The 25,953-nt window shown below is 35.8% G+C and overlaps 1 protein-coding gene across 4 annotated transcripts in view; it reads right to left on the bottom strand.

The window, feature by feature from the left end:
• Window positions 1-25,953, bottom strand: part of LOC126810599 (acetylcholine receptor subunit alpha-type acr-16) — a 123,291-nt gene that overhangs the window by 19,845 nt on the left and 77,493 nt on the right. For all 4 annotated transcript variants that reach the window (XM_050535760.1, XM_050535759.1, XM_050535761.2 and 1 more), the window contains one exon: window positions 223-419. In XM_050535760.1, the coding sequence (XP_050391717.1) occupies window positions 223-419 (197 nt within the window). The remainder of the gene's footprint in view (window positions 1-222; window positions 420-25,953) is intronic.

Here is a 25,953-nt window from a genome sequence, read left to right on the forward strand (position 1 = left end):
TTATTAATAATGATTTAACAACGAAAAATAGAAAAGGGGTAAAATTAATTTCTATTAATATTCTTCTTGAAGATCTACCGTTAAGTTTTCAAGACGGTTGTGTAATCACAAGTCCATTCATTCCCACCTCTCTTGAGCCATGGTGTGACCGTTCAAGGCCAACACGAGGACAATCTGTGATGTTTGTCATTAAGGTTGTTTTTTAAACAAAAATCTACTTACATAATTATACCAAACATTGGTTTTCAATACTTGGTTCTTTTCATCCACGTCTAGAATCTGGATCAAGGAAAGACCGAACTTGACTGTAATACTGTCCGATGTGTTAACAACGGGTCTTCCTTCCTTCCCATGTAATTCATACCTATCTAATAATTTCTTTATCAGCTGTTTCTCTTTAGAAGATATGTGTTCATAATCTGAAATATATACATAATATACCTTGTATACATAGAAAGAAATCGTTAACATGTATATCAATATGTATTTAAAAGGATTTCTCTCACTTTGACCTTCGCGTTGCCTGGTACCCATAGTTACCTTTGCTAGAATCAGACTATATTCCATATCACATATTGGATTCTTTGTGATTACAAAGATTAAGATCATCTGAATGTTCAAAATAATGGTACACGATAAAGAATGGCATCGATTTAACATTGAATACAATGGGGATAGGATTACTATTATGAATCCTGCTAACAGCTACAACTTTTGTATTTCTATGTGAGTAGGGGGGGAGTAGGGGCGGTTGGCGACCGGAAGCCATTGAGCATGGACCCTTTAGGGTCATCAACACTAGGGGTTCTCTACCTCGAATTTTTGCATGGTTCTTTCGAGGGTATATCCTATATACCTCCGGAGACTGCTTTGCCAATCAATTTGTCAGAACATCAACTTCTTTAGGGGCCCCCAGCATACCATACTGACAGGTCCTTCTCAGTCTAACCCTGAGACTAAACACATTGTCTTTCCCTTTCCTTTTCCATGGAGATTTCTGTTAATAAGTTGGCGTACAATCGACGGAACGGGTTTGAATTTACATTTTCTATCAGGTTTTGGTGAATATTCAAGATTTTGAGGCGGAAGAATAACAGAGATGGACCACATTGAAATTTACCGCGGGTCGTTGCATGTTTACTATTGTGCTACTTCCAGTCTGTGTATCTCAAGGTGAACCTCATTCACTCATCCCTGGCAGAAAGCGTTAAACGCAATGGAATTTGATAGGAATGGTCAATGGGCAAAATTATTGTTCGCCCGGTCTGAATCCAATAAAATGACGAATAACTGTAACGACTTCATTACGATAATATTAACACTGTCCGTAATAATTCTTAAGGGGTAATCAAAGACGAGAGTCCTTAAAATATGGAAGGCAAATGAAATGAAATGTTGTTTGACGTCATAATTTTCTCCACCAACCGGGATAATGAAGTGTGTGTGTGTGTGTGTGTGTGTATGTGTGTGTTGGGGGGGGGGGGGGGTTAGCATAGGCTAATTAAAGCGGAAGTTCCACACGTGATCAACATTAGTTGCTATTTGTGTGTGTGTGTGTGTGTGTTGGGGGGGGGGGGGTAGCATAGGCTAATTAAAGCGGAAGTTCCACACGTGATCAACATTAGTTGCTATTTGTGTTTTAGACTATGTGTGTTTTATTGTTTCAAGCATCATGTGTTACTTCCGTTTTACCTGACCTGATGTTCGAGGTAGCAACTTGTTGTTGTTGCAAACTGCGGTATCGGTGTGATATAAAATTATATTTTCAAGTTACTTGCTCTGATATCATTGCTTCCAGTAGATGCCTTAGATAAATCCATTCATACACTTAATGGAGGACACAACAATCCCCTTTCACCCTGATCTAGATATATACCAAAATAGGTTCGATCGACAAACAAAATGATACGTCGATTCATTTACAGAAAAAATCACCCTTCATGAAGATAGACAACAAAAAAGGCCATTATTTTCGTTTTTGCGATGCTGTAGACGATAAAGAATTCAATATTGTTGCGCAATGTTAAGAGTCGTAACGAATTAGTCACGTTTATAAAGTCAGGAAAAATAAATGAAAGACATCCTATCATGTATTATACACAACCACTACTCAAAGCGCCAACCTTGTCGGGCACTTAATATATTTTGTTCTCTTTATGACAGTCTATAAGAACGGATATTTTGGTTTTTAGGTTTTATTATAAATTCAAGATGACAAGTTTGTTTTTGTCACTATATTCCCATTAGTTCCAATGAATATACACTGACGTCAACTTATTTGTTGATCTAATAAATTCTGACAATTTTCAAGTGTGCATATAGTTGTAAGATATTTTTTTTGCCCTCGCTGTTTTCCTTAATATATCCTTTATACCTGCATTAACTAATATTCTTAGCAAGTCTTACTTTCTGTAGTTTTTAGTTTCCAGCGCCTGTACTATTAATACAAACGTACTCACAACAATGTAATGTGTACTAAAACGTTATTATTAATATTGCCCAGAGAATTTTGTCCAGACAGTGACATTTCCACCTATTCTTCTTCGAATTTTCACGGCCAAGGGTTCTTTCAGGTACACACCAATGTGTACACGAGAACTCGACGTTTTCCTTGTCTGACTTTTCCACCTATTCTTCTTCGAATTTTCACCGCCCAGAGCCCTTTTAGGTACACACCAATGTGTACACGAGAACTCGACGTTTTCCTTGTCTGACCCTCCGTCCTACACCACCGGCTGATGTGTAACCCCCGTCTATATGCTAATGTCTTTTCACTTTTTGTTCTTTATTTCGTTCAGGAGTTATATTCTGAAAACCCCTGCAAAATGCTTTAAAATTGGGCATTTTGCCGATCTGACATCCTACATAGAAATTAGTAGTAGACGTTTAGTAATGAGCCGACAAGAGCAAGACATACATCAATGTAATTTACATCAAAAATACTTTCGAAATAAATACTATATAATCATTGTATTTTATATAAATATTATAAAACAAAAAACAGAACAGAATCCGACATGGTTTTTTTCTTAAAAATTGATGACTTTGTAAACTTTGTCATTTTTTACTGTTAATAATTGTGCATTGCGTAGGTGGACACATCAAGAATTCAGAAGCTTCCAACCTTGATGCTATTTCTGTGTCTGAATGAACTTCTCTATGTTTTGTATTCAGACCAAGCTGATACTGTTGCGTTATGGCCAGTGGCGGACCCTGGTTGGTGGGTGGGGGATATTGATTTCTTGTATGGTATGTTAGTACCAAATTATAATATAATGAACTAGTTTATAGATTAGTTTCTTGCATGGTAGGTTTAACTGTTATAATGTAGTAAAAGTAAAACGGTTTATCTTGTATTGGTTTCTAGCATGTTAAATTAATACCAAATCTTAACTATTATAATATAGTGAAAACATTTATTTGTAGATTGATTTCTTGCATGGTAAATTAGTACAAAATGTTACCTAGTATTATAGTGAAACCATTTATTTACTGGTAAGTTAGTATTTACCTATTATAACATAGTGAAACCGTTTATTTGTATATTGGTTTCTGGCATGGTAAGTCAGTACCAAGGATTAACGGGTTATGATGATGTTAATGATGATGGACTAATGAATATAAAACTAGTAGACGATTGAATATCATAAATAAATTCATCATCATCACGTATTAATAGTGACCATATCAGATCAGCTTCACCTAATAGCCCCTCATCATTATCCCATTACTTATCCCTCTATCTGATCTTATAGTCATAAACTATCATATATAGGTTTCTTTAATTATACATTGCTAGATTATGATATGTTGGCCATAAATAACTACGATGATCCGAAGAGGGTAAGGGACAACTTCTACTAAATATTTATCGATTTATATATTAATCAAATTCGTTATTAAAAATAAAAGTACAGTATATTTTGGAAATCAATGGCATGGTCATTCCGCTTAAAAGCTATTACTGCAGCAGATGATTTTCTTTAAACATGAACATTCTAGGTCCATTCAACTACAGTTATAAAATCATTGTTAGAATGGTTGTGCGGGCCGTAGCAGCTCGGTGAGTAGGACCTGGAGGTCTCGGATTCGCTCCCTGTGTTGGCCGAGAATGTTCCTCGGAATTTTCCGGCGCGGTTTCCCCTTGTTAGTGGTGCAGGACGGAGGGCCTGACAAGAACAGTTGTCTAGTAGTACCGAGGTCACGTTAACACGTGAAAAATCCCCTGACCGTTAGAATTCGAAATAAGAGTAGGCCGTAGCGCCGCTGTCCAGGCAAAATCTCCCTCATAGCACACTGTATAACCGTCTTCATAAGTCCAGTAAGTGTAGAAAAGTGAACGTCAAACTCCCCATTTCATTTCATTTCAATGATGATTGTACAAAAAATCCTACCATTCCCAATATATAGCACCGCCATTTCGTAATAGTTTTATGCAGGGAAATTAATGGAAAGGAGTTCAACGTTTCGTCAACATAATACATGTTCATCGGTTATTATAAATTCAATATAATGTATAGCGATTTGTAGTTTAAGAGTATAACAATATCGCGATTTGTTGTTTTAGATTATTAGCAATATCACGATTTTTAGTTGTAGAATATTAACAATATCGCGATATGTAGTGTTAGAGTATAAGTAAAATCACGATTTGTAGTTTTAGATTTTTAATGTAGAAATTTGTAGTTTTAGATTTTTAGCAATATTTGTAGTTTTAGAATAGTAGCAATATAGAGATTGTGTTATTCATGGTGTGCAAGATGGAATAAAATTAAATGGGGTTTAACGTCCTGGTTTTCTACTCCATCCAAGCTAATGAAGGCGGGCCATGGTGTGCAGACTATGGACATTAAACTAACGGAACTGATTTGGAAAATGTCCAAGATTATGTTCGTCCATCTTGAAGGTCTCGCAAAAGTGTTTGGGTAACTTAATGACTAAAAGTTGGCTCACATCTTTGATTATTAAACTGGTAATGCTATAGATAACATTTATATATAATTTTACAATCGTCATAAAACAATACTCTTGATATTAGTATGTGATAACTCCTTTTAATAGGCCCTGCTTTACTACTTATTCAGTCTCTATTACCATTGAAGATTACCCGAGGTTTACGATGGATTACAAATACATAGAATGATATGACTTGATAGGGAAACCAATCAAACATAAGCTTAGATGCCAATTAAAAGTATTCTAGGTATAATAGACTACCAGATAAAAAGCTAAGTATGAAGGATTTGTAAACCTAATTCAGCTGTATTACATTATTCTGACCAGAATTAGTTATAAACTTGTGACCGATAAATTACCATTCACCTTTAGAAGAATGCTTTCGCATTGCCTCTGTGAAACAAATTGAGTTAGTGGCATGCACATACACAGAGCGAGAGAGAGAGAGAGAGAGAGGGGGGGGGGTGAGAGGGGGTCCATTTCAGGGTGGCATCAAATCAAAGAGTGAAATTATAATTGATTTTTTTTAAATTTGAAATTATCGCTTTCTAGATTTTCTGGAGCATGCCGCCAAAGTGTTGACCTTTGGCATTTCCACTGAATGACCTTGATTCTCTTTTTTTCCCCGGGATATTTATATATTTATCTGAACAATATTGTTGACTCAATTTGACATTATTGGGTTTATAATTGGGGTATACAAGACAATTTGTATTGTTATTAAATGTTTATCGTATTTTCAAATTTTATTATTCTAAAATTTTCAATTATCATTTCAATCATATTTATATATTTTACCATGTCATAAGAAATATTAATAAATGGTTATTTCCCATTTAATCACTCTGGTGTTGTTTTGATTAAACTGGGCAAAGATACTGTGTTGACATAAATCAATATCATTTGAATATTAGTTGTAACTGTTGATAAACATATAAATATTACTTTGACAATGGTCCTATAGTTGTAACTGAGCGGAATAAACCATAATCCCAAGTATTAATCACGTGATTTCACTAGAGGTGCTAGATGTACCATAAATAATTACCATTCAAATGCCATGAATAGTTCAAAACCAGACATCCTTATTAGAATTTTGAAGGAAAAATCATATCGTGTTAACAGATCATCAGTTGAGATTGGAGAAGAAAGTCGGATTAATAACTAATTGGCTAGACGAAACGGTGTAATTACCTAAGGGACTTTTTCCACTTTCGGTAAACAATCAATGGGTAAGCCTTCATTTTACCGGGAAGTAATGAAAAACCACTCCGAGTCTTAAAACATTCCTTTTGAAAAATAAAACGTAGAGGTTCTTTATAAAGAAAGTCACGGACACGAAGTTTAAGAATAGCATCTAATATGAATGCACAGTCAAACGCTAAGCATTATTCACAGAGGCAGTTTTGAGCACAATGCTTTGTGAAAATGACGATAAAGAACAACCGTTAATAGCTCAGAAGATAATCAATTGGAGGTACTTAAAATGAAAACCAAGAGATTTACTTTAGTACGTTCGTTTTAATTACTGTAGTTGATTGAATATCTCAAGTTCTACAAAGCAGATGGTTTTAGGTCCATTTACAATGCTTTTCGTAATTACAGCATGCTATTTCTTTCCTAGTATAGAACAAATATATTATACACACGATAGTGTTCAAATGTAGCAATGATACCTTAATACATCTCTGTCCTATCTCTAAAATATTGCTAAAAAGAGGAAATCGCGAATCCAGGCCATCGTCTGGTTATTAAAGGGCAATAGTAAATTCTATTTCTAAATTAATACATAGAACTGAATGTGTACACATTTTACGTTACTAATTACGAGAGAAAATAGATCAAGAAGTCATTATCACTGTGATTTGAGATCTGTTGATAAATACGTTAATGTACAAAACAAAAAAAACAAAAAAAAAACCCTACGTTATGGATGCCATCTAGTTCATGTGCTCTGAAATAAACCATTTTAAGGTTATTTGTGCTTGAAATGGACACGAGAACACTTGTTGAAACGTCGTGTTATATGTGTACAGATCAGTGATTGTGTTCCTCTCATCAATCTGGGATAATTTGGCATTATCTCACCTACACCTCATGTATAGCTTATTTTTAGTTTGTTCCAAAATATTATTCTGTATTATCTTAAAGCGGCATTATTGAAGATTAGATAAAGAGCTGACAGTTCTTACTATAATAGTTCAAATATAGATAATGTAAACAGTCAAATTACTTCACTTTAAGACGAGAAATACTCATTTTAATAAGCCGCGATTGTCATTGTTACAGATGTTACGATAATAAACAAAGTCTCGACTATCCATTTTTTGCGGTTAATCATCAACGGCCGTTGAACCACAGATTTGATTCAAATCTGTGGAAAATTGGACTCATCAGATGGCATCGAGAGTTGATTATGGTCTAGTCTTGTTAAGGCCTAAAGAAAGACATGTAATAGTCAGATTCAGCTCTTGCGTAATGCCTGGTTAATTAATGTTCCTACAACTCGAATGACCTGAATAAATTAATAGATCACATTATGCAATCAAATTGTAACTTTATATACTAAAAAGCAAAAGAAACATCAGGTTGCTATGTTACTTTGAATAGACGCATTGCATAAAACTTGCCAAACTTTACCTGAGCAATAAGGCTCCTTCCCAAACACAGAATTGAACCCAGGAAATGTTCTCAAAAACGCAACCTGACTTCTTCTGAGATGGTAATGTGTTCTCCATGATTTTCATGTAACTCATGCTACACGTGATGTTCACCGGGACCAGCCCTCTAAAATGCACTACCATACCTGGTTAAATCATTCACACGAAAACTTCAGCAGCATGCCACGACTCACGATAGCTCAGAGGAACCAGGCGCTTGGAAAACTCGACGCTGGCCACACTGTCCAAGACCGCCATGTTGTGCAACATCACGTGCAGAATCTCTTCACATAGGCATCTGAGACAGCACGTCAGACAGTGGGAACACACGGAAGACTCATTAGTACCGATACAGTGCGCCGAAGTCTCACCAGAGAGAACATTCATTGTCGTAGACCTTACCGTGGACGGATCCTCGCCATCGACGTGAACGTCTACAGTTTGCCCAACAACACCAGAACTGGAGACACAGGAAGTGGAGAACTGTTCTGTTCACGGATGAGAGTCGGTATTGCGTATCAACTGCAGATGGCAGGACCAGAATATGGCGTCGACGTGGCCAGCGTTATTCTGACCGATGTGTCATAGAACGAGACTCCTGGAGAGGTCCAAGTATAATGGTTTGCGGTGGAATAGGCCTAAACCAGAGAGTGGGTCCTGTGGTGTTCCAAAATCTTGGTCAAGAGAGAGGAGGCGGTATCACAGCAGTGCGCTAAATCGCACGTCATCGAAACAACACTCGCGCCCACACCGCCAGAGTTACTAAGGACTTTCTACAACAGAACGGTGTCAACGTTATGCACTTGCAGCCCTTAGTCCGGACTTGAACCCGATTGAACATCTTTGGGGTGAAATTCAGAGGAGACTTAATAACGTCGTACCGAGACCAAACACAGCCGATGGATTGCGCCAGGCTTTTCTGAGAGTGTGGTTCCAGGTGCCAATGGCGTTCATCAATCGTATGGTCCACTCCATGTACAGACGCTGCGCTGCTGTGGACACACCAGATACTGATGTATAGACTGTGTACATTTAGTAAGTCGTTTTCTAGAATGATTTGATTAAAGTGCCTCTCTGATTTTGAAATCGTACTGACGGTCTTTTGGGTTTTTTTTGCTGTTTAGTATATGTATTGATTGCACTTTATGGTGTCGAATTGCTGAACATTGGTTAATTTGAATCAACTTGGAATATGTTTGTCTGTCTGCCTTATTATCAGTCATACCTTCATACCTTTGGTTGATTTCGGTCAGTTTCAGTCCCATTTCCTCGAAATTCGAACTCAACGATTACTAGGGTGTGACGGTGACATATTTAAACGTTATTTTTTGAATCGGATAACAATTGTGACCTCTAGTAGTAAGTGCAGGAGGACCGAACTGAACGCAAAACAAAAATCTACAAGATAAACCAGCGGACAAAACAGAAAATAGACATTGCACCAAATAAACAAATATCAAATCAAGTGACCACAAGTTAAAAACGCATATTTTGTACAACTAAGGACCATAATTCTGGCAGTTACGATCCGATATGCGCGATTATGGACATGAACCAAGATCTTTGGGTTATAAACATTTATAATGGGATCAAAATTGCGGCCTCTAGGGGGTCCACAACATTGATATACTATATATTTACACTATTTTCGTACGAGGGACGGTCATTTTGTTCGGCAGTTTTGGTCCAATTTTCACGAAATTCGAACTCAATCGATATATACGGTGATATATTCAAACGTTTTTTTTTTAAATCGGATAATAATTGTGACCTCTAGGGGATCACAAGCTAAAAATGCGATTTTTCGTAAAATCAAGGGCCATAAGTTAGGAAGTTACGACCCTATATGCGCGGATATCGAAAGGAACCAAGACCTTTGGGTTATAAACATGTATTTCAAGTTTCGTCAAAATCGGATAACAATTGTGACCTGTAGAGTGTCTACAAACAAATTGTGGATGGACAGACGGACTTCTGGACGCCCAGACGGACAGGGACGACGACAATATACATCCACATGAAAATGTGGGCGTATAAAAATGTCTAGTTGTCACTGAATATCGTCTAAAGTCATGTACTTAAAAATGCGGAACCCGTTTGTCTATTCTCAAAACAAATTTTATAGGTTAAACTCGAATGCATGATTAATGGGCTCAACTAATGTAACAGACTAATGGATTGAAAATGTTTTACATTTTTTTGAAAAAGTTTTTTCTCCACCTCTGGGGAATATTCCTACAGACATCCCTAAGATAGTTTCGTTAATTATAGTATTTTTATCAGCTATTTTCTATTTGCTACAGAAACGACTATAGAAAACCCATTGAGATATTGATCATCATCATTTTAATCTTTGAAACATTTTCAAATAAATATCGCAGAATGTCGAATTCTGTCTGTATTGTTTTTTGTTGCGATATAGTTTAGCTGAAATCATTGCAACGAACGTCTTAAGTAACAACAACTGTTTGCAATTTGATCATGGTCACTTTGGTTGTTCTACGCGACCTTCTACCCCCTTTCCTATACAAACACAATTAAAAACAAATATATTCAATGAGGAACTTATTCTTATATGACTATATTAAATAGTTACATTAAAAAAAACACCCATCAATTATTCTTAATACATGAACATATTTTTAATACAGACACTAAACCTATAAATTTTTCTTAAGACAGGAAAATATTAAACACATGCATTAAACCTATTTATTCTTAATATATGACATACTATTAAAAACAAAATACATACACTGAACCTGTAAATTATTCTTAATATATGACACTATAAAATACACACATGAAACCTGTCAACACCATTAAATACAAACATTAAACATGTCAATTATTCTTAATATAAGAAAATACCAAATACAACCATTGAACCTGTCAATTATTTTTAATATTTGAAGATATCAAATACACACATTAAACCTGTCAATTATTCTTAATATATGACACTATAAAATAATACATTAAACCTGTCAATTATAAAAGCAAATGCGTGTCTAGTCTTTTTTATGGTATATTTTAGACTACGTCGGTATGGATTACCCATTGAATTCTCGAGAGTAGAATGAACCAGGAATGGAGTTTAATTTCTCCTGTAACATTATCATTCGGCTATATTGAGAGAGCCAAGGGCTCTAGTCGGCCTATGCCAGGATTTCCATCAGGTTTATTCCAAATATGGTCCATGGCCCATGGAATTCGATTCGCATTTTGGGTTTCCTCCGTCATGTGTTGAAATGTGAAGTCAAATACTTTAGGATCGTGGACTCTCAGACGGTGACCAAATTTAGCATGTATATGGAAATGTTAACAACAAAGTCAAGAAGTCCATCACAAATAGATTTTAAAAATTATTCTCTCAAGAAAAACATGTGAAAAACACGAGCTATTCTATTAGAAGATGAATGAGACAAATATCTGCTACTGTGGATAAAGCACGCATGAGTATAAATTTGAGACGAGGTATTTGCGATTTAAGAATTATCTCTATTGGACGGTTGAAATTTGCTGATTACACTATTTTGCTTATACCGTTTTTTTAGGACTTTGAATTTTGTCTAATGGTTTGGATTGTTCGTACTTGGTTTTATTTTATTTTTATAGTCGGTTTCAAACATTATTCTGTATAAAAAATACAGATTTTTTTTTTACCAGTTCCCAGCGCCTGTGTTCAGAGAGAGTCGTTTTAAACTGATTTGGAGAGAGAGAGAGAAACATTTTGGGAACATAAATAATACATTATTTTCCATAATTGACTTGCACGTAGGGGCCTTTAGCCGTTTAGTCCAGGTAGAAGCCAAAGGACCCGGAGAAAACCCACACGGTTGGGAATTCGAATGAGACCCTACACTTGTCAGGTACAAACGTCTCAGTTCTCGTCAGTTATTAATTTTATCAATTTAATGATTTAATACTAGGTCACAGCTAGGTTAATTACTGGCAATGCTGATTGAAAAATCCTATTCCCCCACCTCACGATTTCACAAGCAATACATTAACGTTTATTTGCAGCATTAAATGCCCATTTTTTGGCAGAATTCTTTTTTCTTTAAAAAATGTGCGTTGTTGCTAGACTGCACTAATTATTAAACGGATTGTCACCAGAATAAATTGCAAAATAATTGTTGGGGTTAGTTCACATAAATGACAAAAGTTAGAGAAGGATGAGAGATATAGTGGAGATAGATTGCTCACTGCTATTGAAAAGCGTAACATAACTCAATCAAGAATTTCTCACTAGCCTCTCGGGAATCGATTCCCTTGGTTTACTCAACTTTTGCTGATGGAACGATAATTGTTTTAGAATATAACACTATCTTCTGCGATCTAAGAGGCTTCACCAAGTCGCACAGAAATTCTTAGGCAGTTGAATGGGTTTGAAGTGAGCCAGTCGTTCCGAACAGAGAATTAGAAAGTAAGTGGAGACTCTCAGATCCAATAACTTAAGGTAAAGTTCGAATGTCTTCCGTTGTGCCCATGAATTAAACACTTTATTTTTCTTTTGTCTTCCTGTGCCACTCTTCCATGACAGAAGAATTAGTGCATTCCCGATGGGATTTCGTCTAATAACGCATTCTCTTTTCCAGAGCAATTTATGGTTGTGTTGACGTGTTGTTTGTTTGGTTTTGTTTGTTCATCTAGTTTGTGGTAGGTTAACTTTATTCGGGGTCGAGGGGGGGGGGATTGAGGAGTAGAAAGATTATTAAAGTTAAGTTTACATTTCAGGTTCTCTAATAAATAATATAGAACTGAGATCATGTACCACTAGACGAAACACTTTATTGATATTAATAGTAAGTGCAGGAGGGCCGCACCACACATAAACAACATGCACAAGACAACCACGCGGACAAGACAAACCCTATTCAAAATGGAAAACAAACCCCTAACTGTGGTTCTACCCTTTCGTTTACTCGAGGATTCCACGAACGAATCCGAAAAGGTTAGAATGTTTAAATATTGAGGGTTAGTTATCGATTATAGGAAAGTCCATACGATTAACAATTGATCGAACGATAATTTAATAGAAAAACTGAACGAATTGACAGTTCATATAATATTGCTTGAATTTATAAAATGCATTTTTTTTGTGCACATTTATTTAGATCACAAACACTAGAAAATTCGTCGATGACCCAGTGAACTAAAGATTATTTATTCATGAATCTGTGACATGCTGGCCCTTGTGCCCAATACGCGCTTGGCAATGTCTTTAATTACCAGACCCCATTTATCTTTAAAATCAAATTGTTTCGAACATTGAAATAAGATTAGGGCTTTTCTTTTCTTAATCTCGTCAGATATTTCAATGGAACATTTTTCTGTTTCATCGACAAACAAATTTATTCTAAGCCTTTTATTAGTAAACATGTTTTTGTCCGACATCTTAGAAAAAGAAATTTGCTAATTTTCTGTATCAGATTTATCAAGTATTATTTCTCAATGTAAAAAGACATTTGGTATTTTATTTACAATGGATTCTAAAGTCTGATTTGTGGTAATGAGAAAGTTGGAATAATCCCATCAACATGCCGCATGAAACATAAAAACATGCGATTAACTATTAAAAAAAACAATCCTGTATTGAATCTCCTTTTTGCCGACCTGACCGATTTTACATGGCAAAAAGTTAACAAGGATTTACTTCGGCGATATCTTCAAAAGTGAATAATACAAAGAACATATTTTTCATCAAACGTTAAATGATTGCAGTGGGTTTTTTTTCGTGGTCAGTTACCATTTATTCGTCTTATTAGAACCCAACACCGCCTGATTCTACACGTGTATATAGAGAGAGTACACGATAGATTTCCAGGCGAGTTTCAATCGGCAGCCCGTCTATTTTCATCAGCAAGAAGATGAAACCAAGACAATGTCTTTCTTTCTGTCACGAACTGGTCTTTGTACAGCTCGCAGAAAAAATGTTTAATTTAGGAAATGGAGCTAGTCTTGATGCTTTTATCCCGAAGATGTAAGCTCTTGCCATGCTTCGGCGCTCGAACTGAGTGCCAGCGGCTAGCGGATAGAAAGAGCTGGGTTGTTTATCATTGAGTTTCGATATGGGTGGAGAAAGCCACCCAATAATTTACTATATCATTCTACCAAATTGCGTGTGCCCATTATACTTTTGAAATGATGCAAGTATATTCAATTTCCTGCAATTCAAACGAAATGGTCTATAATAGTCCAATATTCATCGATTTGTTAGAGAATAGAACGTCGCTGATGCTATTCTAGCAGTCGTGGCTCGTATAATTTAATTCACTTTGAAAGGAGAATTTTAGCCTGATCAAAAACAGGTTATATTGAATAGTCTATTAAGTAAGGAAAGAACAAATTGAATTAGTCCATGTTATTATTCACATGATAACTCCACATAAGCATAACATAATGCGATTTTAACAAGGGTCTTTTTAAGACGTCGCGTGATTTATGGAAATCAATTTAATTGTATTGAATGGCGAATTGGGGTTATACTAAGAATTATAGAAATTGAGTGTTAAAAAAAGAACTTGGAGAGAGAGAGAGAGACACGAACTAGGCCATTTCGGGGCTAATATATGGTGCAATTTTATTTTAATAATTCGCTTGCGCGTAGGAGTCTTTAGTACTTCGAGTAAATCGGAGTACCCGTATAAAAACAAACGGGATTGCACAGGCAACCTTACTCACGTACAAGCTATTTGACTAAATGACAGACCTTATGATCTAAAGCGCACGCATTATACAACTTGGCCACCTAACCCTCAGAACACCTATATTAAACACTGATGGCATTCCGACATAAAGTTACAAAGAGTGGCTACTGCAATTATATGAAATAATACACGTACAAGTACACTATCTAAAAACTATTTATATCTGAAAAAACGCCACTTAATAAAAAAAAAAAAATTATTTTTTAGGACTAGAAACCTTAGATTCCTTATGATCAAAATACTTTGAAAATTATATATTTAGAACAAAGACATACAGAACTGCCATGGTATGCAACCCAAGTTTCTCTAACAATTTGTTCTCTTGACAACGACAGAAAACATTAAATGGATTTTTTAAAAAATGTTCATATAATAAGCATTGACACAATGACATTTTATGCTTTGTTAATATGATGAGGTTGAGGTGGTAGAATTGTCTAATGCATGTGCTTTAGATCATAAGGTATGTCACAGATGCAAGTGGCGTGGTTTCGATCCCAAGCTTGGACGTGATAAGGCGTACAACTTCGTGGGATTTCTCCGGGTCCGCTGATTTCCTCCCACCGGCACAAACCCCTATGACTTAATCCTATTTTGCATAGTGTTAACGTTAACCCTACCCACCTCTTCCCATCTCTCTCTTTAAATAAATCAAGATACGAAATTTCTCGTTAAGACTGTTTTTATCTGAGGATACCAGTAATTGTTTTAATCTGAATTCCAAACGGTCCGGTAGTCGAAACATCAAAATTGTAGAATGTAATGATGTGTTTCATGGTAAGCTATATGTACACGCGTACGTGGAGCTATGTCTGGATTTAAAGCATGTAGCAGATCTAGACGTGTAATTGTTCAAAACGGGATCCATTTACATAACTCTCCAGACCATAACCAAAACAAACCACAAAGCATCATTATCGTCAAAAAATACATCATTACATAGATAGTGTGATTACTCGTATCGCGTAAATTGTTAATCATTTGCATTTGGGAACTGAACTTGTGGCACACGGTTGGAGATTAACCGTCCAACCGGAGGGTACGTAAGCGACTCCTCTTATTTGTCGTGGGTAGTTATGGAGAGACACATAAAGTGTCTGGTTCATTTGGGAACTGAACTTGCAGGGGAGTAAAATCCAGTTGGGACCAACCCGAGGGCATGTCAGCGGTTCCTTATTTTTCAGCTGTAGTTTTGGCCAGACCCAGAATTGTCTAGTTATTCGGAAATTTGAAGATGCGTGAAGACTGTTAAAATTCCAGGAAAATTGTCTGAAACAAATTCCGCTGGAGTTTAAATAGAACAAACAACACTATTTATAATGTGACTATACATGTTATAGCATTGTACACACTACATTTTGGTTGCTATGCAGTTACGTGTCATTATCGCCAAAAATCGGTATTTTCAGTAATGTTTAAAATAAATGAGCTGGAGAATACCACACGATTACAGATATCACATATTTCATCAAAAATACCTCTCCATCATCGATAGATGATAAAATCTTAACTATTTCAGATCTATATTTAGAAGCGCTCATCAGGGTTCCTTTTTGTCGAGGTCGAGAGGTATCAATCAGACGGAATAATATATTTCTTTTTGATTCTGTCCAAAAACCAAACCTTTCAAGAGATGTTGACAGTCTGCAATGATTTTAAAATATCGACTGGGAGAAGAAAATGGAAATGGAAACAGCGAGAGAATGAAGAATACGATAAGGCCAATGTAGTCAAGTGAGAAGAAAACTAGTAATTTAATCATAACTTTACATAACACGACGATTACAATCAGTTACACGCTATAACTCTCCAACACAAATATTGTTACAATTGATCCGAGTCTTTTACAAGGCCAATGACAAACTCGCATTATTATATAACCAACTTTTCTCCTGCTGCATCTGCGGTATCAATTGATTACTCCAATTTAAGGAAAATGAGAGAGAGAATAATTAAGGTTTAACATCCACTTGACACAAACAAGCTCATTGCGGGACTAACATGTGGTATAATTTTATATAAACAATTTGCTTTCGCGTAGTGGTCTTTAGAAGTGGCGGAAAAACCAAAGAAAACCAACGTGGTTGGACAGACAGGCAACCCTACTCCTGGTTATGCAGAAGATGTAATGAAACTTTTGTTTTTTGTTGGTTTTTTTTTTTTTTTTTGCTCTAAAGAATCTACCTTCTGAATTTTGCATTTAAAGTTCATTCTAATTATATAATTTCGAACATTAATTTTCTAAGCGATTTAGGCCTTAATCTTATTTCTTTTATGTGATCGATATAAGCAAATAAGTCGAACATTAACCGTGTCCACCGTTGCACTTTCCAGATTAAAGATTTAAACTGAAAGAATCCCATCTAAAAAGGGTAGAGCGATTTGGCGGCCAGCGTAATTAATCGGGTTTTATGAAGCGTTTTATTGATGTTCAAGTATCGTGATGTAGCCCTAACTTTAAGTAATTATTGACATCAAGGCTAGATAGCTATAAAATTACTCTTATTGCAGTCTATTTATTAGAGAGACAAGGGTAGGAGTATAGTCTCGAACGATATATATATATATATATATTCTAACACGGATTGGAGTATAGCCTTGAACTACAGGGATAATCTAACAAGGGTTGGAGTATTGTCTGAAACTACATGTATAATCTAACAAGGGCTTGAGTATAGTCTGGAACTACGTGTACATCTATAATTTAACAAGACTTGGAAAATGTTCAGTGGATGAAGATCGCAAGTTTTAGAGATGTAGACTGGTTGATTAGAGAAACCTTACCATCAATTAATATACAATGTGTTACCCTTCTCATGACTGTATGACGCTGTTCTGACCAGCGTCAGGGTTAATCAAGTTCTAATCATTGTTTGCTAATTTAGATAGGACACCTCCAGACCACAAACAAACCATTTTCAATTTGCCAATATGCATGCATTATATACCACAACATATCTATAGATGGATCGACCAATAGCATAATATATGAAAAGGTACTTTTAAGTTAAAATCGGATACAAATTCTCACCCCTTTGAGGTTCAGATGAGCATGGATATTGGAGTTTTATTTAAACAGTTACTTCCTTCAGATCTAAGAGCCAGCGCACAATAAGGGTCTATCTGGCAGCTAATTTGTTTTGGCCGTGGCCGTACACACGATGCATAGGGTTATTGTACAAATAAAATGTTGGGACATATCGAGGATTCAAATAACTTATAAGGTGACTTACAAAGACAATCTAAGCAGCTAATATTGTGCATTATTACCTTCAAAACAGTAGACAAATTAGTGAGCTAATGTTGGATAGAATAGCAACAATGTTTACTTCCTCCAAAATAATCGAAGGTCGCTTTCCTTCCTCATTTCAGGGTCATAATAACAGTAATATTTATTACTGTTAAATTAATACTTAGTTTGTATCTGTTATAATTTATGACGCTCAAGTTGAACTAGAGACCTCTAGGTAATTCATCAGTAGCATAAGGGGTACTTCGGTTGGGTACAAGGCAAGTTGCGCTGATTTGACCCAACTCTGTGACCTACGCGGTCAATTTAAGGGCAGAACTGCGTCCAATTACTTAATGATCATAGCAACAGATACGGGGAAAATGCTGCCAATGAAGTCATTACGAAATAAATTTCTGTCTGTATTATAGAAACGGTCACTTATCCGCTTATTAGTGAGATAAGCAAGAATTTATTGCCAAAGAGCGTCTAGCATTTTGACCATCGTGCTTGATTTATTACATTTATTAGAAATTGTTTCCAAACCGTAGCGCTCTAACTTCTCCTTATTGCGATATAATTGACATATAAATTATGACTGTTAGTTTGCTTGTGTGCGTTATGATAGTAATAAATAGATTAATAAATTCTCTCCACATTTCTATCAATGATTGCTCGTCTTCATCGATAATAAAATAATTTTAATGCTTAAAATCACTTTCATGTAAACGACAAATAAGTTGATAAATGACTTTTAGATCTCTGCTTTTAGGAATTTAACACGAGCCGGGGAAGCTATTTCATTCGCCCTCCCAACTTGTATCAATCTTTCATCTCTATCTGACATTAAACTCGTCTTAAAAAACTGTTTTAACTGTGTGCCTAGTCTTCATCTAGTTCTGCGTCTAAGATTACTTTAATTATTTTTTCTTGTTCGCTATTTGCTATTTTCATTCTTCGTCAACATAGGATGTGTGTGCATGAATATTTTTCTCTCATAGGATCAAGAGTGATTTGTCGGCAACAGGATATTTTGGAAGGTTTTTTTCCACTATTTTATTCCTTTTTTGGCTAATCGCAATATTGGACCCTTCTCTGTGATTAAACAAATTGTTGTCGGACTTTTAACTGGGTCGTTTGTTCAATTATTATTTTTTATTGGTAAAAAAGATTTCTGTTTCATTTAGCATGTTGCTTCAACTAATGCCGTTTTCTGTTTGAAGACGAGCCAGGCATAATTAGTCCTCTAAAAGGGATTCCTCGGTTTATGCTAATCAAATACCAGAAACCGATATGTTTCAACTCATCAATTCCATTCAAGGTGTTTCATATCCGTTGGATTTAAAAGCTGCTTAACTTCTGTAATTAAATCACTTGCTCGAACTTTTATAAAATAATTTTTACAAGTTGATTTTTATAAGTTTTTTTTTAAAACTATTTTAAAAAATATTTCTAAGCTTTCTTTTATTTGTGTTCCGAGTTCATCGACCTTCATGACACGGGGTCAGCTAAATGACCTCTAAATGAAAATGGGTCGCCCCAGTTTACTGTTCTCAACTAAAACATATTCCGGGAGTGTTACATGGTCTACCACCAACAACCCTCACTCATCGCTAACTTTCTATTCGATTGATAGAATCTGGATATGATATACACTTTGTGTTGTAATGAATTGGACCTCTAAAGTTTTGTGGTCTCGGTCTAAACTTATATTATTGAGTAGCAATGGTACTCGACAATCGAGATTATCTCATCAAAACTTCAAACACACATAACTTCGCTGAGAATAAATTAATTTGGCTGAAATTTTCAATATATATTTATTTTTCATTTTGTTTTTTAAACTATTGTAATGGTCAGCTATGAGTCTAAATCTTACACAATGCATCCTATACAACTTTACAATTATATTTTCCGGCGTGGTTCTCCCTTGTCAGGGATGCAGGACTGAGGGCCTGACAAGGACAGCTGTCTAGTCCTTCGGATGAGACGAAAAACCGAGGTCCCGTGTATACATTGGAATGCACGTGAAAGATCCCTTGGCAGTTGGAATTCGGTATAAGAGTAGGCGATAGTGCCGCTGCCCGGGCAAAATGTCCCTCATAGCACACTGTATGGCGTATGCCCGTCTTCATTAGCCCAGCATAGGAGCAGACCAGTAGGACGTTAAACCCCATTTCATTTCATTTTTATATAATTATATCTAACTATGACAACTATTGTTCATAATGATCTCACTTTGATAAAACCCATCTTGACGCCATCAATAAATGATTTCATGGATAACAATGTGATGGAATATCATGTATGGATCATTACACAAATAACATTGCGTGTTCTATAATACGATTTGTAAAGACAGATATAAAGTAATCTTAAAACATTTATATCTCAATAAGCGGATATAAGCTCAGAAAGGGTATTTGCGAGTATTGATAAAACGCTCCTGATAATTGAACATTTATGAAGCAAATGGTGTTATCAAATACATTTTACAATTTCAATTAATTCAATTAGTTCCACTATCTACCCCCTTATTAGTATATTGTTTAAGTATTCTCTCTAGAATGTCTTCCCCTGTGACTCAACCTAAATATTTAATGTGTTATGTTGACATTATCATGGAAAACTCTGCACTGAAAAAAAAAAACTTCGTTCCATTAATAGCTTTTCTCACTCCGGTAACCTCGTGTGGAAAATTGTCTCTTTCACAATATGCCCAAGGAATTTCGCATTCACTTTCTCTCCTTTTCCACCAATCAAATACATGTAATGCATTTTAGTCACAACTTTCACGGGATGTTGTCATGGTGCATTGATGCCTCACGGGAAGTCAAAATACAAAAATGGCGGAATTAACCGAACTGCCTAGGAAAATCACGGTCTCTCTAGGGACTAAACAAACTACCTCCATATTCACAACCATACTTGAGGGGCCTCATGACTGCTTAGCTGTCAAACACAATTTTTTCTTAAGAGATTTTATTTTTTTAGGCATTTCTAGTATTTCTTTCCACCGCTGTTAGTTATTCAACAGCATGTTGATGCGTTGTCTCCTGATTTAACTATAGTATCATTATGCTATATTTGTGCACTTTTTAAAATTTTAAATATATTCTGTGTAGCCGAATACCAAATACATTTTGACAGGTAACAATATGGTTTGTCCACTACATAAACACATATGGCAACATGCATATATGCGGATGAATTTAAGGAGATACTGCAAAGAAAATGAAATAGGGTTTAAGGTTCAACTTCCCGTTCCAGCTGGGTTAATAAAGACCTGCATACGCCATGCAATGTGCTTTGAGGGACATTCTGCCCGGACGCCGGCGCTTCCGCCCACTCTCAGTCCAATTCCAGCTATCAAGGGGTCATTTACGTGTATCCCAAAGCGTACATGGGACCATTCGACAGTATATACACTGTTCTAGTGCCAGGCCTTCCGTATTGCACTACTTGCAAGGGGAAACCGGGAAATTACCGGGAAACTTTCTCGGCCAACACCTGAATCGAACGCGGGACCTCCAGGTCAACGAGCTACCGCATTACTCACTGAGCCACCGTGGCTCCCACGGCAGAACAAATGAACTACCCATAGCATGTAACTATAAATAGCAATAATGTCTTTTTAGAACCAATTAAAGCAGTCGCAAAGCGGTTCACAGGGTTCTACAAACACTTGGAAAACTGACATGATATTGTTGGTATTCGGACAAAGTATTTTTAGTAGCTGATACCAGAGACACCTTAATATGATTGGCGATCACCTTGCAATAGTCTACTCTTATTTCAAATTCTAATTGTCAAGGGTTCTTTTACATGCATGCCAACGTGTACAACCCGAACGAGTAGACACTGTCATGGGGGAACCACGCCAGAAAATCCCAATGAACAGTTGAAAAAAAGACAGAGAACCACGGCATTAAAGGAAGGTTTCAAAATTATCACCAAAACCAGAATAGTGTGTCTCAACCTCTTTCTTAATCTGAAGTTGTGTACAATTTTTAACTATTTTTTCCCATCTAACTAGATTTATAACTGAACCAGATACAACCCAAACCAACCTCTTTGTTTTTCTGAAGTTTGTGGAATCTTTAATTATTGTTTTCCCATCTAACTAGATTTATAACTGAACCAGATACAACTTAAAAGAAATCTGAATTTTTAATTTAGACCGGTAAAGACATAAATTTGCAAAAGTGTATCGGAATAAGCAATTTACGGGACACAAAACATAATTACACATTTAATAGATGAAAGAATTTAATTAAGAACCGACAGGAAGAAAGCAAAAGTGTCTTTCGCTGGATCTTTAAATTTCTAAGCTTAAAAAGAAAACTGGTATAAGTTGAAACATTTTTAGTTTTAATAGTGACACATAGAAGACTTTAATCCTATTAACTTTCTAATGACGATCCCTAATTCGGAATGCTTTGTTTCAAAGCCATATTATTGGAACGAAAGGTGATTTTCTGATATCTAATTTTTTGTAATGAGATTTTGAAAATGAAAATAACCGTATCTTTGACAAGTCTGAAAGGACGAAAGGAAATTTAGTAGGTGGTTTCTTTTAATTATAGACTGAAACAGCTGTATAATTGCTCGCGGAGACATAAGCCATAAGTCCATTGTTTTTGCACCGTCAGAATCAAGTATACATAGGAGTATACACAAACATACAGACATGTCACCGAATTGATGTAGGCCAACATAAATATTTAATGCTTAAACTTTACGAACTAATGTTATTTTGTTGGTCAATTGTGCAGGATGGAGGTTCATTAGGGCTGGTCGTTGCATGCACGTAAAATAAACCTTGACAGTTGGAATTCGAAACCAGAGTGGTCGTAGCCTCATAGCAGACTGTGTGGCCGTTTTCATTAGCACAGATGGTGCAGAAAAGTAGGACATTTACGCCGCATTTCGTTTCATTTCGTCTCAGAAATAATTTTCAGCCTGGCATTCCCCTATCACTGTCGGAGGTCCAGTGTTTATCACATTCGGCAAACCTACATCTAACCTCGGCTGTATGACGGTAAGTGATATGTAGCTACACCCATACATTTGTTTACTTATTGGGAAAAAAATCCGCTTTTAAAAAGAAGTTCTAAAAATGGCCTCGTTCGAAGAGTATGTAGAGTTTTCATTGTTAAGTTGTTCTTTGTTTAAAGACAATCGGATAAACTTCAAAGAAACACAGCTTCAGACATTTAAAGCTTTGTATGATGTATACCGTTTCTTAAAACAAAACGTTCTTCACAGGCGTCTTCGTGGGCACCGCCATAATCCGGAACTTGAAAATAGTTCCAATGGTGGAATTGGTCATACAGCCTAGGTTAGATGTAGGGTTCCAGAGTCTGTCGAGGTGTGCCGAATGGTGTTTACAATTGACAACACATTACTGATCCGTGAAATGGAAATAAAGGTAGGCCATAGCGCCACGTTCAGCGCCAACATTTCCTCTTAGAACACTGCGTTAGCACGGTTGGTTCAGAATAGTAGGACATTTTACTTATATACACCCAAGATGAATAACGTAGTTAAAGCGGCATAATGGAAGATTAGATAAAGAGCTGAGAGATAATGTAAAGGGAATATATTGAAAATTTCCGTCAAATTACTTCTCAATCCAATAACACTATAGCATCAATTGTCATTGTTACCGTCGTTACGATAATAAAAAAAGTCTCGGTTATCCATGTTTACGGTTAATCATCAAGACAGATATATACATTAAAAAGTTTTTATTTCGAATTCCAATAGTCAAAGGTTCTTTTAAGTGCACACCAATGTGTACACGAGACCTCGGTTTCTCCTTCCATCTAAATCTATATCGAATTATACGTTTCAATTATAATAATAATTGTCAACTTTTTGCACTGATGTTCACATCTCAAGTCTGTTTACAATTATATGATTACTCTGTTTTGTAATTTGCTTTCTCAGCTCAAGAGCAGGGGACTGCCAATTAAAAAGAAGTAGGACGAAGTATAATTAAATATTCATGAGATGATCTAAATCAGGTAGTGTATGTATGACCCCTTGGCTGTCCTACCTTCTCTAACCTGATTAGTTCATCAATAAAATCACACAATTCTCCGACACAACACACTCACAGATTCACCTGTTTGCGTGTCGATATAGATTAATATCCCATTATTCAATAATTATTGACCAATTTCCCAAATGTCGAAAGAATTATTTTCGTTATCCCTCACATCTTCTCTAATTGAATTAACACCCTTGCTCGTCCTTCTAATATTCTAGCTTTGTCGAGGTTTCCACAGATTCAGTACAGTTTATTTGCCGTCTCTATTATTTTTTTAAAGTGAAACATATGTTTGCTGAAAATATACAATTTTTTTGAGTCATCTACTGTAATTAAATTTCTTTTTTAAATCATGACTTTTTCTTTTATATAAGGAAGTATGCGGTGTAATCAAACTAGTGAAGAAATATATTTGTTTCGTGTTCCAAAGTGTAACTGAAAGATTCTAAAAGATACCTGGAAATAAAACGACTGTTATTAGCGGTTGAGATACCACTTATTGAAAACACGACATGTTGAAAAATGCAGAACCTATGTTATACCATTTCTGGAATGGTTATGCAAACACAATGCATTATTAATTTTACACGACCATTTCACACAGTAACTACTAACCATGTTAAGCTTTAAATAGGTTTCAGAAAAATACTTTTAAGGCTAAGGGAATATATTTATAATGTTCTCGCCCTAGAAAAAATTACTTCAAAGTTGCAATTTTTAAGTTATATTTTTAAAATTTATTAAAATAAAGCCTTAAAATAGATGGTATCAATAAACAGTCCTACCTTGTTAAAGAATAATCCTATTAATCCTATAATTCACTATTGCCAGTTGAGAAATTGGCAAAAAAATATCATTTTCCTCACTTTCCTCTTCAAATTCAAACGTTTGAAAAAAAGCTACTCCATGGTGGAGAATAGAAAACAAGGGAGGTAATTGTGTTATTATTTCCGGTGTAAATGAGTTTAAGTGTGAGAATGACACCTATGATCGTATAATTATGTTTTGACTTTCTTAGAAAATATGAAATTGTAACTTTAAGTCCCAATGAAATTATTTAATGTTCTCGCCCCAGAAAAATAACTTTGAGGCTCAATGAATATTGATATTAATGTTTTCGTCCCAGGAAAATAACTTTGAGTCTCAATACAATTAAATAATGTTCTTGCCACAGAAAAAATCCTTTTATACGCCCACATTTTCATGTGGACGCATTATGCCGTCACCCCTGTCCGTCCGTTCACAATTTAATTGTCGACACTCTAAAGATCACAGTTTTTATTCGATTTTGACGAAACTTGAAATATCGGTCTATTTTCCAAAGATCCCGGTTCCTTTCGATATTGGCATGAATTAGACCATAACTGCATGGTACGAAAAGTCACGTGTGTAACTTGTGGAAACTCTAGATGTCCAATTTTCATCTGATTTTGATGAAACTTGAAATACATGTTTATACCCCACAGATCTTTGTTACTGTCGATATTCACGCATATCGGATCGTAACTTCCTGAATTATGGCCCTTTATTGTACGAAAAGTCACGTTCTTACCTTGTGATTCCTAGGGGTCACCATTTTATCCGATTTAACAAACCGTTTAAATATATCACCATAACACCATAATGACGGTTGAGTTCGAATTTCATGAAAAGGTTGTGGGCCCTCTGAGGCCACAATTTTGATCCGATATTAATGAAACTTTAAATTTATGTCTATATCAAAAAGATCCTGGTTCCTTTTGATAACCGCGCATATCCTAACGTAACTTCCTAGGTTATGGCCCCTGATTGTTCGCAAAATAGCATTTTTAGCTTGTGGGCCCACTAAAAGTCGCAATGTATATTTAGTTTTATAAAAAAAAACGTTAAAAAATAGCTCCGTTACACATCAATGAAGGTTGAGTTCGAATTTCGTAAAAATTTGACTGAAACTGCCGGACAAAATGGCCGCTCCGTGTACGCAAATAGTGTAAAAGTATTTAAAAGGGTTGTGGACGCTCTAGAAGTCACACTTGTTATCCGATTTTGATGAAACTTTAAATGTATGTTTATGTACCAACGATCTCGGTTCCTATAGATATTTGCACATATCAAACCGTAACTTGCTGGATTAAGACCGCTGATTGTACGAAAAATCGCGTTTTTAGCTTGTGGACCCTCTAGAAGTTACAATTTTTATCCGATTTTAAAAACCGTCTAAATATATCACCTTTACACCATAATGATGGTTGGATTCGACTTTCGTAAATATCGGAACTACCGTTGGTTAGAACCGATCTAACCTAGTTGTGTTGAGTATACGAAATGCACCCCCCCCTCCATCGTTTTTCCTTTCAACCA

Source organism: Patella vulgata, chromosome 2 (genome assembly GCF_932274485.2).
Source record: "Patella vulgata chromosome 2, xgPatVulg1.2, whole genome shotgun sequence".
NCBI classification, from domain to species: domain Eukaryota; kingdom Metazoa; phylum Mollusca; class Gastropoda; family Patellidae; genus Patella; species Patella vulgata.